Source organism: Artemia franciscana, chromosome 8 (assembly GCF_032884065.1).
Source record: "Artemia franciscana chromosome 8, ASM3288406v1, whole genome shotgun sequence".
Classification (NCBI taxonomy): domain Eukaryota; kingdom Metazoa; phylum Arthropoda; class Branchiopoda; order Anostraca; family Artemiidae; genus Artemia; species Artemia franciscana.
The window spans coordinates 17,934,840-17,950,527 of NC_088870.1; the positions used below are offsets into that span (position 1 = coordinate 17,934,840).

Below are 15,688 nucleotides of genomic sequence, written 5' to 3' on the forward strand. Positions count from 1 at the left end.
TGATCTGGCTCCCCAGATATATGAAGTTGTCTACCAATGGGTAGACAACTTCATGGGTAGACGCCCTACATGGGTAGGGCGTCTAAATCTATTCCCTCTGGGTTCATTGAAGAATTCTCTAAGAGGGTTTTGAGAGCCAAATCGAGATTCATCCGGTAACGGTTGCGAGTTGACTCGTCTATCAGAAGCTTAGTACGGAGTCTCGAGACTTTTTTCTGGAGTTTTGTTGTCGACTTCAGGCGGAGGCGGAAATATGCCATTACCAGTGTGTGATCACTGTCGAAGTCTCCTCCTGCAAAAGTGACTGTGTCTAGCGTGCTAGTTTTCCAGCGTTTCGGGACGAGTACATAATCCATGCAGTTTTTGGTGGTTCGGTCAGGCGATCTCCCCATGACTTTTCGTCGCTCTCTGTGTTTGAAAAGAGTGTTGGCCACCAACTCGTTTTTCAGGTAGCATTCCAAAAGGCACTCACCTCTTCTGTTTCTGGTACCATGTCCAAATTTTCCCATGACGTCTTCAGCACGTTCGTAATTCGAGCCAACTACTGCATTAAAGTCTCCAGTAACGTGAATTATGTCTTTTTTTGAATAGAGTCTATGAGGCTGTGGACTTGGCTGTAAAATTCCTCTGATTCTTCATCACTACGAGAAGAATCTGGTACATAAGCCTGGATGATGCTTAGGTTCGCAGTCGGACCTTCGAGGCGGATAGCAATGATATGTTCAGAGACTGGAGTTGTGGACATAAGTGATTTTTTTGCTTTCTTTGAAAGAATAAATCCTACTCCCTGGTGATGAATTCCGTCGTTACGACCTGACAAAACAAGGGTTGTGTTCCCAATCCTTTCAACACCAATTACTGGAAGATGAGTTTCTGACGGACCAATGATGTCCCATTTATACTTGTTGATTTCTCGTGCAGGTAGATCCTTCTTTCCTTCCTTAGCCAGGGTCCTTACATTTAGAGTTCCTATTGTCAATGTTGTCTTAGGGCTAAAAAGAGATAAGAGATAAGATAAGATAATATTTATTTGCAAAAGACTATCACAAGCTCTAAAGAGCCGAATTCGCTTTATATGTCACTAAAAGCTAAGAAAAAAAATCAAAATAGTACAATAAGTCAAACACTTAAAATTAAAAGGAATTAAAAAAGCAAAATCATCAAAGATAAAGGGCAAATCAGTAAACTTAACAATTAAATTACAAAAACATTGCAGTAAATAAAAAAAGAATAAAAACAGCAATAGAGGAAAAGGGGAATTTGGCAATTACATAATCACGAATTATTATTAAGGTGTTCCAGAATAAAGGGTATAAAACTTTTGCGAAACCTTTCTGTAACAGCATGGATCGGAGAGTAAGTTGGGATTGCTAAGGAGGCTGACCGGGGGAGTCGGAGTCTAATGGGATTGTGAAAATCAGGGAGTAAGTCCTCAGTGCAGGGATTGGAAATGACTGATTTAGCAAAAAGCAGGCAAATATTTTCCCTCCTTTCTTTTAAGGTGGTAATGCGCGCAGCTTTAAGGAGGAAGGAGTATGGAATTTTGCCTTCTTTGTAAATGATCCTGAGCGAACGCTTTTGGACCGACTCGATTTTGTCACTAAGTTCATTTGAAAGTTGCGAATGCCAGACCGGACATGCATATTCCAATAACGGCCTGATAAAGGATAAGTAAACACGGAGGGAATGTATCTTAGGACAATTAAATTTGTTTAGTAGCTTAAAAATGGATAGTGAAACATTTGCTTGTTTAACAATGTTGGATACATGTGTTTCCCACTTAAGATCATTAGAAATTGTGACACCAAGAAGCTTAACATGTTTCACTAGCATTTCGCTTGGGATCGGATCGCAAAAAGCAGGAGTAGATTTCAAGAAGTTGATTGTCATTATCTGTGATTTAGTGGGATTTACTGTCATATTTAGATTCTTGGATTCATCCGAACATTGGGTTAGGATTTCAACGGGGTCACTTTTAATATTCCTACGACATACTTCAAGGATCGACAAGTCATCAACATATTTCCATCTTTGGGGGAATTCCTTGCCAATTTCGTTAATCATGAAAAGAAATAATAGTGGTCCCAATAAGGTTCCTTGAGGTATTCCACAGTACCTAGGGAGGGGGTTAGAGAAGGTATTTTTGTATTTTACAACTTGTGATCTGTCTGAAAGGAACGATATAACAATATTTACTAAGAGTGGGTCAATTTCAAAGTTATCATGTAGTAAACGAATTAGGATAGTGTGGTCAACTAAGTCAAACGCTTTTTGGAAATCGACTAAAACCAGGTTTAGCCAAACATTTGGTTTCTCTAGTTCACATATGATATTGTGAATCAAGTGTACAAGGTAATGGTTGGTGGAGGTTTTTCTTAAATTACCAAACTGTCGGATGTCAATGCGTGGTGTAATTTTAATTTTAAGCCAGTCACAAAGGAACCCTTCGTAAAGCCTAGAAAAAACTGGAGTGAGTGTAATAGGACGCATGTTGGTTATAGTCAGACTGGAAGATTTCTTTGGGATGGGTATTATAAAACCTAGTTTCCAGCAACTTGGGAATTTACCAGATTTTGTAATTTGGTTAAAAATATCAGATAAAGGTCCAGCAATTGCGTCTGAAAAGGCTTTAATCAAGTCAATTGGGATGTCTAATTGGCAAGTACCTGATTTTTTGAGCTTTTGGATTTTATTTATAATATCAGAGGGAGAAATTTGGGGGAAAGAGGTGGAGGGTGGAATAGTTTGACCTGAGCCAGTGAAAGGGGGGAGACTTTGTACTATGGACGCAAGATGAAGGTTCAAATCGTTGGCTATCTTGTAAGGGGGCTCAGGGAGATGAAAATTAACTTCAACAGGGTTTTTTCCGCAAATCTCTTTAATTTTCCTGTACCATTGTTTGGGTTTGTTAGAATACAAATCCTTAACCTTACTATTGTAATACCCAGAAGCTGCCTTTCTCAATTTTCTCTTCAGGAACTTTCTTAGATCATTAGCCTGTGTGATATGTCCTTGCTTGAACAAATTGATTTTTTTTCCTTATTATTTTTTTAAAAGTCGCAGTAATGTAAGGTTTATCGGTAGAGCATATTTTAATTTTTTTCACCGGAAAATGGGCTTCATAATTATTCCCAAATAAATTTTGGAGGGACAAAGCCTTGAAGTCGACATCATTTGTTTGGTACACAGGGGACCAATTTTCACTAGTGATCCAAGAGCCAAAATTGTAGAGTCCTGAGTCAATTAGAGGTCTAAAGACGGACTTCAGTAATAGTAAAGGAATGTTTAACTGTGGCTAGCGGAGATAGGAGTAGGCTAAAGTGGTAACTACCTCCGAGAGGGGGAAGAATGGTGACGGGTCTGTAGAAATTTGACATATTGGTGCATATTAATTCAAGAGTAGAATTGCCTTTGGTAGTAGGGACTTTTACAATTTGTTTTAGACTAAAAGTATTACATGTAGACTCAAGTTTTAATTCATTTGCATCACCTAAGAGGAAAATTCCAGCATTTGGGTATTTAGATAGTACATAGTCGACACTGCCATGCAATTTTTCAATAAAAATAATTTTTTCAGCCACTCTCTGCCCAGGAGAGTAGTAAAAACAACACAGGACAATCAAATTGAAAGGACGTGGTAAGACTTTAGGTCGAACACAAACCCACAAAATTTCATCAAAGGGAGTAAGACAAGGAACTAATATTTCTGAAGGATAAAAATCATTACGGACAAAGAAAAGAATTCCACCCCCTTTCTTACCCAGAGGGTGGGTTTCGGGTCTGAGTTTAATAAACTGGGTGAAATTATTCATTTTTAACATGTGTGTATTTTGAGCGTGTACTTCAGTAATAGCGATTATGTCTGATCTATATATTTTAGAAAAGGAGTCTAATTCATTAAGTTTTTCAAAATTAAGACTTTCAGCGTTGCTTAACAAAAGTGTGGGAAATTTAAAATGACCTGCAAAGGTACCATTTTTACACTTAACTTTATTTAAATTACAAATGGGTACAGGGAGCGTGGTGGGATTCTTAGCGGGGGCCAGATTAATGTAGTCAGAACAGGGGACCAAGGGAGCACATTTGACTTTTATGGGGTGACTATTAGGTTCAACATCGAAAGATGAATTATTAGAGTAAGAAAAGGATTTATCTTGGGGATTTGGGGGTGGGGGACGGGCAATGATATGGCTGAAGCACGAGGAGAACAATTAGGATTCATTATAAGACAATTAAAAAGTCTCAGACCTGAGTCACGTTGACAGGGTAGGCACGAGGGATAAAACGAAGGGAGTGGGGGTATGGTTGGGAATAGTGATTCATGTCCGTCAAGAAATTGCTGGTTTGTGGCAGAGTAGGAAGGGTATAGGGCAGCCTACTGTGAGGGGGGAGGAAATAGGACTTCTGTATGCGGGGAGGGGGAGGAGGTAGCAAAGGATAAGGGAGGAGAGTTCGGGATCGGGAAGGGTTTGTCAATTTTTGAGCTGTGCCTGATGAACTTTGATGAGAAATTTTTGCTTGAGTGCAGTGCACTAAAAAAGGACAGCGGAAGGGAGATGAGTGGCTCTTACAATTTTTATCTTTGGACAGGGACACTGGAACAGGGCCCCGGACGCGGTAGATGGTTCGTCGATTGCCCCGGACGCGGTAGATGGTATCGCATGTTCGTCGGATAAAACCCCAAACGTGGTAGCATCGGTTCTTATAAGTTTTCTTGTCTTCATCATTATATAATCTGAGAGCAATATCTGAGAAAAAAGGGAGCTCAGCTAGATTTCGAGACTGTGGCAAGCTACTTCTCTCTGTCTCTAGCAGGGGCCGTTGACTCGTGTACGAGTTCATTCACCCTTTACAGTTGTTCTCCTCAAGGAAATCCTCCCATTTGGCGTCCTGGATGGCCGACACAATTTTCTTATTAATGAGAGGAGGTTTTGTGTCTGCCGGGACATGTCCACACGCCGCTGGGCCTTGCGTGTCATCATCTCAGGGGCCTCCTTCCTCCTGTGCACAAATTTATATCCCCAGTGCATGGGTGCCTCAGTTTCATTTTATTGACCCCCTAGGGCTGGGTTCCTCTGGTCCACGCCTCCTTATTTTATATTCGGAGGTACCCTTTATATCTCAAGTATTTTGCCCTAAACGCCACCTGGGGACGCGCCTTGTGCCTGAGGGAAGGCTTCCAGGTACAAAATGTGGAACAATTTTCCAGGTACATGGAACAAAAGTGGCATACAGAGATTGGATCTGATAAAACGAATGAATTACTCTTTAAATTTAATTTTACCGTAACTAAAAAAATACGAATGAAAAGGTCTAGTAGATCGATGGTCATAAAAGCTACAACAGGATTTGGAAACGTTTGAAAGCATCTATCCCGGATAAGGAGGACTATGCCTAAAAATATTTAAAAATGTGAGATGGCGAGATTGTTCATAAGCAATAAGCCTTGCTTCTCCCCCATTGCTGCTGTTGGTTGACAGAGCTTGGTGGTTTTGAAGGTCCTTGTATTCTCTCTAATTCTTGGACTTACAGATTCCTCAAGAGAAAAACTACTAGCAAGGCGTAAACTGGTAAAAAAAAAAACCCATGTTCAACCATGTTAGTTTAGCGCATTACAATATTGAAGAACCAACGTCCAAACGCTTGGAACCCATAACATGAAAACGCTTTAAAGTTTTGATGGATTGAACTCGGTGAAACTGAAAATGATTTTTGTCGAATCCGCTCAAAACACGCTCCGAACCCAGTGCCCACAAACACACTAAGTTGTTTAGATTGCCCTGATGTTCCTCTTGCCATGGCCCTGTTTTCAGGCCACCCACATCCAACACGGATTTTGACAAGTTTTGTGCAGATCATCGTTTTAAATGCCGTGTTCAACACGGGCGAGTGTCTTTCCAGAACCATTTTCAACCATGCTATTCTGGAGCGTTACAATTTTGAGGAACCCGTGTCCAATACGCTTGGAACCCGTTACATTTTGCTGGGTTTGACACGGAGAACCTGGAAACGATTTTTGCCGAACCTACTGAAAACACGATTCAAGCCCGGTGCCTGAAAACACAGCTCATGGAATCTCATAAAATTTGCATAGCTTAACAATTTTCTATTGGTTTTAGATCGGTGTTTAAAAATAGCCAGAATTGGCAGAAAGGCAATTCTAAGCTTTTTCATCAAATTTTTAGCCTCAAGGTGATAGTTTTAGTGCTTACCAAACCTATAAACACATAAGAAAATTTAAACATTTTATGACTGACCTAGCTTTTTTGTTAATGGGGTAATAAGCTAGCCTGTGACTAGCTCACTTGTGCAACCTCCTTATGACAGCTTAGATATCAAGGTAAAATTCTAGTTGAGTGACTTCTTGCTATCTCAGATAGGGATTAGGTTAGGAAAATGAAACTTTCAGGGATAGGTGTACAGGCTGAAGTATGTCCTGGGAATGTATTTTAAAGCACCCAGCTTGGTCAATGTTGGTATTACCAGAACAATTTTTGGTAAAATTCTAGTTAATTGACTTCTTGATATCTCAGAAAGGGTTTAGGTTAGGAAAATGAAACTTTCAGGGATGGGTCTACAGGCTAAAGTATGTCCTGGTAAGGTGTTTTAAAGTACCCACCTTCACTCCTTCTCCCTCTAGAGGGCCCTGAAATTTGCCCACATGACAGGTCTATGCCTATTGAAATTTTGACAAAACAACATTTTACCTTAATTTTCAGTTACTAGTTGCTTTTTCTCTGCCTTTAGCTCTGAAAATGCAAATCCTTTTATTTGAGTAGAATTTTGAACCATATTAATATTTTTTTCTTCAAAATTTAGGAAATATATTTGCATATCTTTAAAACCTTATAAAATAGAATTGAGCAAAGTTATGAAGCTGAAAACAATTTTGTTGTACTTCAATTAAGCAGAAAATCTGTTTTGCTAGGTTTCACTTTTATAACACATATATTTTTAAAGGTCATCAAAGGTCAGGGCCCTCTAGAGGCAGAAGGAATAGAGGTAGTTGCTTCAAAATACCTTTCCAGGACATAATTTAGTCTGTAGATTCATCCCTGAAAGTTTCATTTTCCTAACCTGAACCCTTTCTGAGATAGCAAGAAGTCAATTAACTAGAATTTTACCCAATTTTTTTGGGTAATGAAACTATTGCTAATAGATGCATTTTGACTTTTTGAACATCTTTTCTCTCTTGTAATACTACTGCAAACTCACTGTTATGGAGTTATTCCAGCCCAAATATTCTTGTATTTATACATATAGACTTACAATCATTTCCATTTTTGTTGCTCCAAAATTTGAAATTGCTAATGTTTTAAGACCAAAAATTGCTCTGTGGCTTTTAGAGACAATTTTTTGTTAGGTTAGGTTAGATTTGTGGTAGTTTTGCAAGAGATAAAAGATGTTCAAAAAGTCAAAATGCATCTAATAACAATAGTTTTATGACACCAAAAAATTGTTCCAGTAATACCAACATTGACCCCCAACTTCACTCCTTCTCCCTCTAGAAAGCCCTGAAATTTGCCTACATGACAGGTCTATACCTATTGAAATTTTGACAAAACAACATTTTACCATAATTTTCAGTTACCAGTTGCTTTTTAAGCAATCAGTTACTTTCAGTTACCAGTTACTTCAATTAAGCAGAAAATCTATTTTGCTAGGTTTCACCTTTATAACACACATATTTTTAAAGGTCATCAAAGGTCAGGGCCCTCTAAAGGGAGATGGAGTGGAGGTAGGTACTTCAATATACTTTCCTGGAACATATTTTAGCCTGTACACCTATCCCTGAAACTTTCATTTTCCTAAACTGACCCCTTTCTGAGATAGCAAGAAGGCACTCAACTAGAATTTTACCAATACTAATATTGGTATCTAAGTTGTGCTCCTTATATGTAGTCTATGAGACATTGTATTATTTTTGCTAAGATGAATCCATGGTAAATTTTTGGATTCAGTCACTAATGAGATAACTAAGGAATAAAAGTTGTGTAAGTAATATTAAATTGAGCAGGTTGAGCTAAAGCCCCAGCCTGGCCAACAGCCTTGCTATCCAAGTTTAAAAAGGCATAAGTTGGATATCCAGCTTCTGTTACCAGCTGTGTGTGCTCTTTATAGAGAGAAATATAATAATCACTTCTACAACAAATTCAAATTTGGGCACTTTTTGACCTAACCTAACCTTATTATAAATAATTTTAGCATTGAGAAAATGTAGCATTATTGTGTCAAAAACAGCACTGGGAAAATGTAGTATTATTTTTTTAAAAGCAAGTGATTACTTACATGTCATTTTTAAGAGCTCATAAAGTGCCTAAATTTGAATTTATGGTAGAAGCAATTATTATATTTGTAAAGAACATAAAAAAGGTGTCAAGTGGTATGTTCACTTTAATGGTAAGTCAATCATATGAACTACAAAAATTTTACCAGATGGCTAGGTAGTTTTGGTTGTTTGAAAGTTTACTAGATAATGATTTTTTTTTTATTTTTTTTTGTAAAATTCTAGTTTAGTTATCTTTTAGTTATCTTGGAAAGGAGTTAGCTTAGGTAAATAGAAGCCATAAATAGCCTAAATCCAGTGCCAAAATATGATCTGGGCAGGTATTGCCAAGCTTGTACAGTATGTTAAACCTCTTCTGATTTCTAAGTCTTAGAAATTTGAATACTTGACAGATCTATACCTATTGTAATCTGGACAAAATTACATTTGCCTTAATTTTCAGTTATCAGTTTCTTTTTCTGTGTTTTTTTTCTTTAAACGCAATTCCTGTTATTTGAGTAGTATTTTAAGGTGTATCCATGTTCTTTTGTCATAATTTCTTGAAAATTCATCATTTTTAATATCTCAAAAAGTGCTTAAATTTGAATTTATGGTAGAAGTGATTATTATATTCATAAAGAGCATAAAAAAGGCATTGAGTGGTATTTTTACTTTATTAGTAAGTCAGTTATATGAACTGCTATAATTTTACTGATCATTTTCTGTTTTAATATTTGTACTGAGAATGTCAATGCAATCATAGGAAATTCAAGGAAGAATGGGCCAACAAATAATGTAGAGAAATCACAGAGTATATCCATCAGAAGTTCAACATAGCAAGAATAAAAATTAAGAGAAGGTTAAGGATTTCAAGTAGCTGGATTGATTTTGATGCCAAAATAATGACTAAGATGAAGTGCAGAATTGGGCTGCCAACTCAAGCCTTAAATAGATTAAAGCCCATTTGAAGGAGTAGAAATATTTTCTGTGACTTTGGTTACATATATTCAATATTAACATTCTGTCTCTACTCTATGCTAGTGAATGATGGGAAAAAAGCCAGCAGCTTGACAAGAGGATTCTCTCATTCAAAAATATCTGCTGAGAAGAGTTGTAATTGGAAGCTAGCAAGAAAGAGTCAGGAATTCCAAAAAATTTTGGTTGTCAGCCCAGACTATTATTAAGGATGTTCTAAAGAAAAAGAGGCAAATATATTAGGGACATGTCCTTTGCTATTAAACAATCTGCATTCCTTGGACAGCTTGTGATTGGATACCAGATGACCAAAGAAGAAAGGTCCTTTAGAAGCATCACATGGCATAAATATTCAAGGACTGTTGAGACATCCCTTGTACCAGAATGATAATATATCACCCCTTTAGTATGACTTCTGGACAAGTAGAGTTGTTCGGTTGGTGCCCTTTTCTGCATTATTATCTCTGGAGGATGTAAAGTCAGACGTTAATAATAAAATATATGTAGGCATCCTTCTGTAGGTGTTTGTACCTTTTTTGAGGACCTTTTTGTAAATTAGGCCTGGTTGATGATTGTATTTAGCTGTAATAAATTCAATTGATTTTCAAGGAAATTAATGTAATGTATTACCATAAGTGAATATTTTCAATTCTAGGCAGCCATGGAAAGACCAATGATTCCTTTGGGACTTGAAGCTCTTTACAAAACCTGTAGTAATCTATATTCTTCACAACAAAATCCCCTTCAAGTTACAGCTGTTGTCAAATTCTGGTAAGGTTTAATCATTTTAGCCTATTTTGAAACTTTCATTGGCAAAGAAACCACTCTGCTCATCTCTCAGTATCTTATTTACAGCCTCAAGAGTCTAGATAAAACTGTCTTTGTCAGCAGTTTGTTACTGCTAGGGGCCATGTGTATTCTTTGGAAACACGGCAGCTTATCATGTTTCTTATGCAAACACACTATTGGTGTTTCCTGTAGATATTCAGGAACTTTTTGCCCATCAAAAAATTGTATTGATTAGTTCTAATAGTTTAAATTTAAATTCATTTTGCTTTCAATGTCTAAAGCTTTCCTACTGTGGTGTATGTCCTGGTAGTTCCACTACATTTAATACTACTATACCCTTAAGTTTCTCCCATCACAGTTTGAATTGGTTCATCTAAGCTCTCAACTATCTTCCTTGCGTCTGGGCAGTCCTCACTTGAACATTTTATTAGGATTTGAAGTTGACTCAAACTAAACACTGTTAATTTTATCTTTTTCAAATAATTGAATATCATTTTTGTCATTTAGTGATGCCTTAATTTCAGTTATCTGATCCCTAAGTTTCTTAACATCATAATACCCAATGCTTAGACTATACTTTCTAGGGGGTCTCTTCCATTTCATCACCTTTCACTGCACCCTCTTCACATTTTTATTTCTTCATTTTTCAACTAACTTACAAGCTGATCAAACTTTCCTAAAGTATACCTTATACTTTTAACCTGTGTAGTAATTTTAAAGAAGTCTATTTCAATGTTCAATTCATACAAGTGTTTGGTCATGCACTCCTAATTATTTTGGTGCGATTACAGGACCTTCTACCTTTCCAGTATTGTATTTTGGATGGCCTGAACTTAAGTGATTTGATTAGTCCTAAGTCTTATTTTTGTTATTACTAGGATAAAGTCACTGCTAGTAGAATTACAATCTATGGCCTAGTACCTAAGAGAGATGAAGCTAGTCTATAGCTGATTAATAAATAATTGCCAAGTTTCCAGATTTTCCTCCTGTAAATCAGTGATAGTATAACACTAGTTTGGGTCTTAGAACCACTCTAGCTGACATTTACAATAAAGCTTCTTGTAGTAAAAACTTTAATGAGAAATTATCCTTAGTTATTATTTTAGTTTCCTGAACAATTTTCTGTTGTTTTTTTCTGCCCTTTTGTACATTTACATCTAACCTTAAATAGTATATCCACATTAATACTATTGTAGGATAATGGGCTAGCCTATCTTTTATTCTGCTTCAAAATTAAGCACTCGCTGTATTCATTGTTTTCATTTGGCCTTTATTGCAATATGCTTTTTTAGCATTATGGCTTAACTGAAAGAAATAAAGACATGGTTAAAGTTATTTTAAAAAAAAAGCTGAAAAGATTTATTTTAAAGCACAGATATTTTATGCTCGTCTTTTAAAGAGAGGTTTAATCACCCTACTTGATAGATTTGATCAGCTTTGGCTGAAACGTCTTAATGAATTTCTCAACCTGAAAGCTATCCTCTCTCTCCAAATGCAATCAGAAGTTGCCTCCAAAGAGAGAAAGGCCAAAAGATTTCTATAATCATTCTAAACTATTGAAAAACAGACAACTGCAAGGAACTTTTATATCATATTTTGTTTCTGATGCTAAATTTTAACTCCATTTTACGTTGTTTTCCCTCCTTTTAGGTCTATATACTATTTCGTTGTTACTTTGATTTTTACAATTGTTACATATTTTTGATGTTTATCAATTTTTTACATGCTTTTAACGTTCTCTATCAACAAACTCTCTTACTGTGGGTTATAAAGTTGTTTTTAATTTAACAGTTTTTTTCTTATGTATTGATTTTAAATTTGATTGACCTTCGCCGTTTTTTCTTTTTATGTTGTTCTTTTTTCAGATTAGAGTATCCTTTATATTGCATACGTTCTTCTGATGATATCAATAAATTTGACAATAATTGCCATTTTTAGAATACTTTTTTAAACCATCTTTTCTTACCATATTAGTAACTTATAAATTAAAAGATTTGTAAAACTAAATTAAACAGTTATTGCTCATGTATTCCTTGCCTGTCCCAATGTGCCCTGAGAATGATCCCCATATACTCCTGTTTTTCCTACCCGAAAATATGGAAATATTCTAACCTACTTCCTGCATGTGTACAAGGAAATCCCCATAATTTTTAACCTCATACGTTTTTTAATGGACTCGCTTAGTGTGGAAATTATTACTAATATGATATCATTTTTTGTTTGAATGTTCATTAACCATGCCTGTTACTTATCAAATTCTACCCTAAACATGCTCCAATAGCCGTCTGACTCATAATAATACCTAGCCCTGTCTGGAAAACCACGTTGTCTCCATGAACGAGCTAAATGTCCACAAAGAAAAGAGAAAGAGGGAAAATGACAAATAAAACAAAATTAGAGTTCATAAACTAATTACACAATAATTAAACAAATAATTACAAATAAAAATCGCAATAATTACAAAGAAAATCTTCGTGACCCAGGGATAAGACCCAGAGTGAAAAGGCTGCTGACTCAAGGGCTCTGTTTCTGTGGTAAACTGTCTTAGGAATTTCCACTGGGTATCTGATGGTGATTTTGGTGTTGCTCCGATGTATCAGTCGACGTTTCATGCCTTACTGTGCTTGGTGTGTTGCTACCAGGTGGGACCATCGACGGAGCTGTTGCAACTTCAGACTTTGCGTTGCCGGTATCAAGGGTGCTTTACTTGAAGGTGGAACTTCCATGTTGGCCAAGTTTGGATCCAACATAGCTAAAAATGGAGAGCCCAAGGAAGGTGATGCTAAGACTGGTGAACCAAAAACTTCAACAGGACTTCTCTTTCCTCGTGACACACAGGGAGTTTCAGTATTTCAGACGAATCAGAAGTGTCTGACTTGAGGGGATCCTGGAGCAGCAAAAGATGATCTTCATTGGATACAGGCACAGCGGTTATAATACCAGGAGAGAGAGAGAGAGGACACTTTTATTATACATATCATCAATATACAAAAAAAAACCACATCAGCCACTTTAGAAAGTCAGAGACTTGTTAGTAGTGGCTGATAAACATTAATGAGCACCAATACCAACAACATTAACAAAAAAAAAAAAAAAAAAAAAAAAAAAAAATTGGGAACAAGAAAACAACATGAAAACAAAGAATAAGAAAAAAAAAAAAAAAAAAAAAAAAAAAAAAACAACAACAACACTTAAAAAAAAACAAATCAATAAGCCATCCAATTTAAATTATTTATTTATTTTCTACTCAGAAGGTGATTCTTCAGTCTACTCTTAAACTGGCTAACATTTTCAGATAACCTTATACTCATTGGTAAAGAATTCCACACTACTGGTCCAGCAAACTTGGGACCAAAACTTCCCCTCTGAGAGCTGCGACACTCATATACCAAATCATCCATATTTCTAGTCTCATAACTGTGGTATGAAGAATTCCTTATAAACATTTGACGAAAAATTTCAGGGGACAAACCATAAATACTCTGAAATACAAATATAGCAAGTTGATAATCATGAAGTTGGCTAACATTAAAGATCATAAGTTTCCTATAGCAATTAACTGTATCATTTTCACCATGGACATAATTTCCTAGTAGTCTAATAACTTTATTTTGTAAAACCTGAACACGTTTAAAATTTGTATAAAATCCACCAGCCCATATCACACAACCATAAGAAATATAAGGCATGACAATAGAATGATAAAGAGTTAAAAGGGCAGAATGAGGTAACTGATTTCTCAGACGCCGAATCAATCCAAGCCCTCTAGATACCCTAGCTGCCACCTGATCACCATGTGCTTTCCAATTCAGATTTTGATCAAGCTGGAAACCAAGGTATCTCACCACAGCTACTTGTTTCAATGGCCTATTACAAAGAAATATTTTTCCATTTAAATCAACTGGACTTCCTTTCCTACTAAATAATATAAAATGAGTTTTTAAAACATTCACTGATAAACGGCTAATCTTTGTAAAAATTAAAAGATGACTTAAAGCTTGATTAATTTTCTCCACAAGATCATCAGCATTTCTTGCAGCAGCTGAAAATACCGTGTCATCAGCGAAAGAAGTATTAACAACACCCGGAACATAAAACCGCATAGTATCTACATATACAAGATATAGTAAGGGACCCAAAACAGAACCTTGCGGAACACCACAACTTATAAAAAATTTATTAGATATAACATCATCAAAACATACACGTATCGACCTCCCTATCAAATAAGATTCAAACCACTTTAAAATACTACCTGTGACTCCAAGTGACCTTAGCCTATCAATTAAAATTTTAAAATCAACCGTGTCAAACGCTTTTTTAAAATCTATAAAAACCGATAAAGTCATTTCACCATTTTCCATTGATGTATTCAGAAAATCAAGAAAATGCTGCATAGCATGAACAGTAGAATGTCCTTTCCTGAATCCGAACTGACTATCACTTAAAAAACCATGTTTTGTTAAATGTGCATAAAGCTTTTTATGCATAACTTTTTCATACATTTTCGAGAACACCGACAGTAGAGAAATCGGCCTCCAGTTAGTCAGATCAGTCTTTGAGCCACTTTTGTGAAGAGGAATCACTCGCGCCTCTTTAAGCTTTTGCGGGAATTCTCCCGATTTCAGTGATAAATTAATCATGTAAACAAGGCATGGTAGGAGATAAACCATAATAAGCTTGAATGTCTTAAGGCTTATACCGTCACTACCTGAAGAGTTGGACTTAATACTATTTACAATTTCTTTCAACTCCTGCATATTCGTTTCTTCAGCCTCCATTATTAGTCCCAGGCCTCTATCATCAATGAAAGCTTCCTCACTTGTTCCTTGACTCAGTGGCTGGTCTTGCTTTTGAACCACTTCACCAATCGTCGAGAAGTAGGCACCAAAGTGATTCACAATGCTCTGCTTTGCCTTCATAGACTTTTCCATCCACAATTAGTGAAGTTGGTGTATTTTTCTTCTTGTCACTACCCAACACTTCTCTCAAAACCTTCCATGTTCCCCTTGAGTCCCCCTTTGTTCCCCAAGTTTCAATTCATAATAACTCTTGATACAAGATCTTCGTAATGTATTCACTTGATTTCTTATTTTTTTGAACTCTTCAAACATATCAGCACTTTGGCAATCTAAAAATGACTGATACAGTAGATTCCTCTTCTTAATCATCTGAAGAAGTTCTGATGTAACCCACGGCTTTCTCGGTGATTCCCTTGTATTTCTCAACACTTTTAGTGGACATGTTTTATCATATATCGGCTGGAGAATATTCATAAAAATATCAAATGCATAGGATGCATCTTCTGTCTCATCAAAAACTGGTTTCCATGAAACCTTACTAAGTTCCTCAGCAAGGTTTTCCATATTCTGCTTCCTTAATTGCCGTATTTGCTTTTTTTCTGCCTTTTTCTCTTTGGCCATTACTAGTGGCACAGAAGCTACAACTGGGAGATGATCCGAACATGGGAATACCAGAACATCAGCAGCACTAGATTTCAGGTACTTCGAACTAACAAAAATGTTATCTATTATAGTTGCTGAATGACTAGTTATACGTGTCGGGACCCCAACAAGGGGAAATAAATCATTTGAAACCATCAAATTTAAAAAATCAAGATTAATAGCATGTAAATCATACAAATCAAAATTAAAATCT

At 36.3% G+C, this 15,688-nt stretch overlaps 2 protein-coding genes across 3 annotated transcripts in view; one reads left to right on the forward strand and one right to left on the reverse strand.

Moving 5' to 3' along the window:
- Window positions 1–571: 571 nt before the first annotated feature.
- On the reverse strand, window positions 572–7,281 carry LOC136030632 (uncharacterized). The gene is made up of 3 exons (XM_065709701.1): window positions 7,270–7,281; window positions 6,213–6,217; window positions 572–992 (listed from the first exon to the last, which is right to left on the reverse strand). The coding sequence occupies exons 1-3, from the start codon at window positions 7,279–7,281 to the stop codon at window positions 572–574; spliced, it is 438 nt and encodes a 145-aa protein (XP_065565773.1).
- Window positions 6,067–15,688, forward strand: part of LOC136030077 (suppressor of fused homolog) — a 62,175-nt gene continuing 52,553 nt past the window's right edge. Inside the window, exons 1-2 of one of the 2 annotated variants that reach the window (XM_065708724.1) lie at window positions 6,067–6,192; window positions 9,897–10,012. In XM_065708724.1, coding sequence (XP_065564796.1) covers window positions 9,903–10,012 — 110 coding nt within the window. In that variant the 5' untranslated portion in view covers window positions 6,067–6,192; window positions 9,897–9,902. Of the gene's footprint in view, window positions 6,193–6,257; window positions 6,278–9,896; window positions 10,013–15,688 lie in introns of those variants that run through there. The other variant, XM_065708725.1, reaches the window with a different exon arrangement.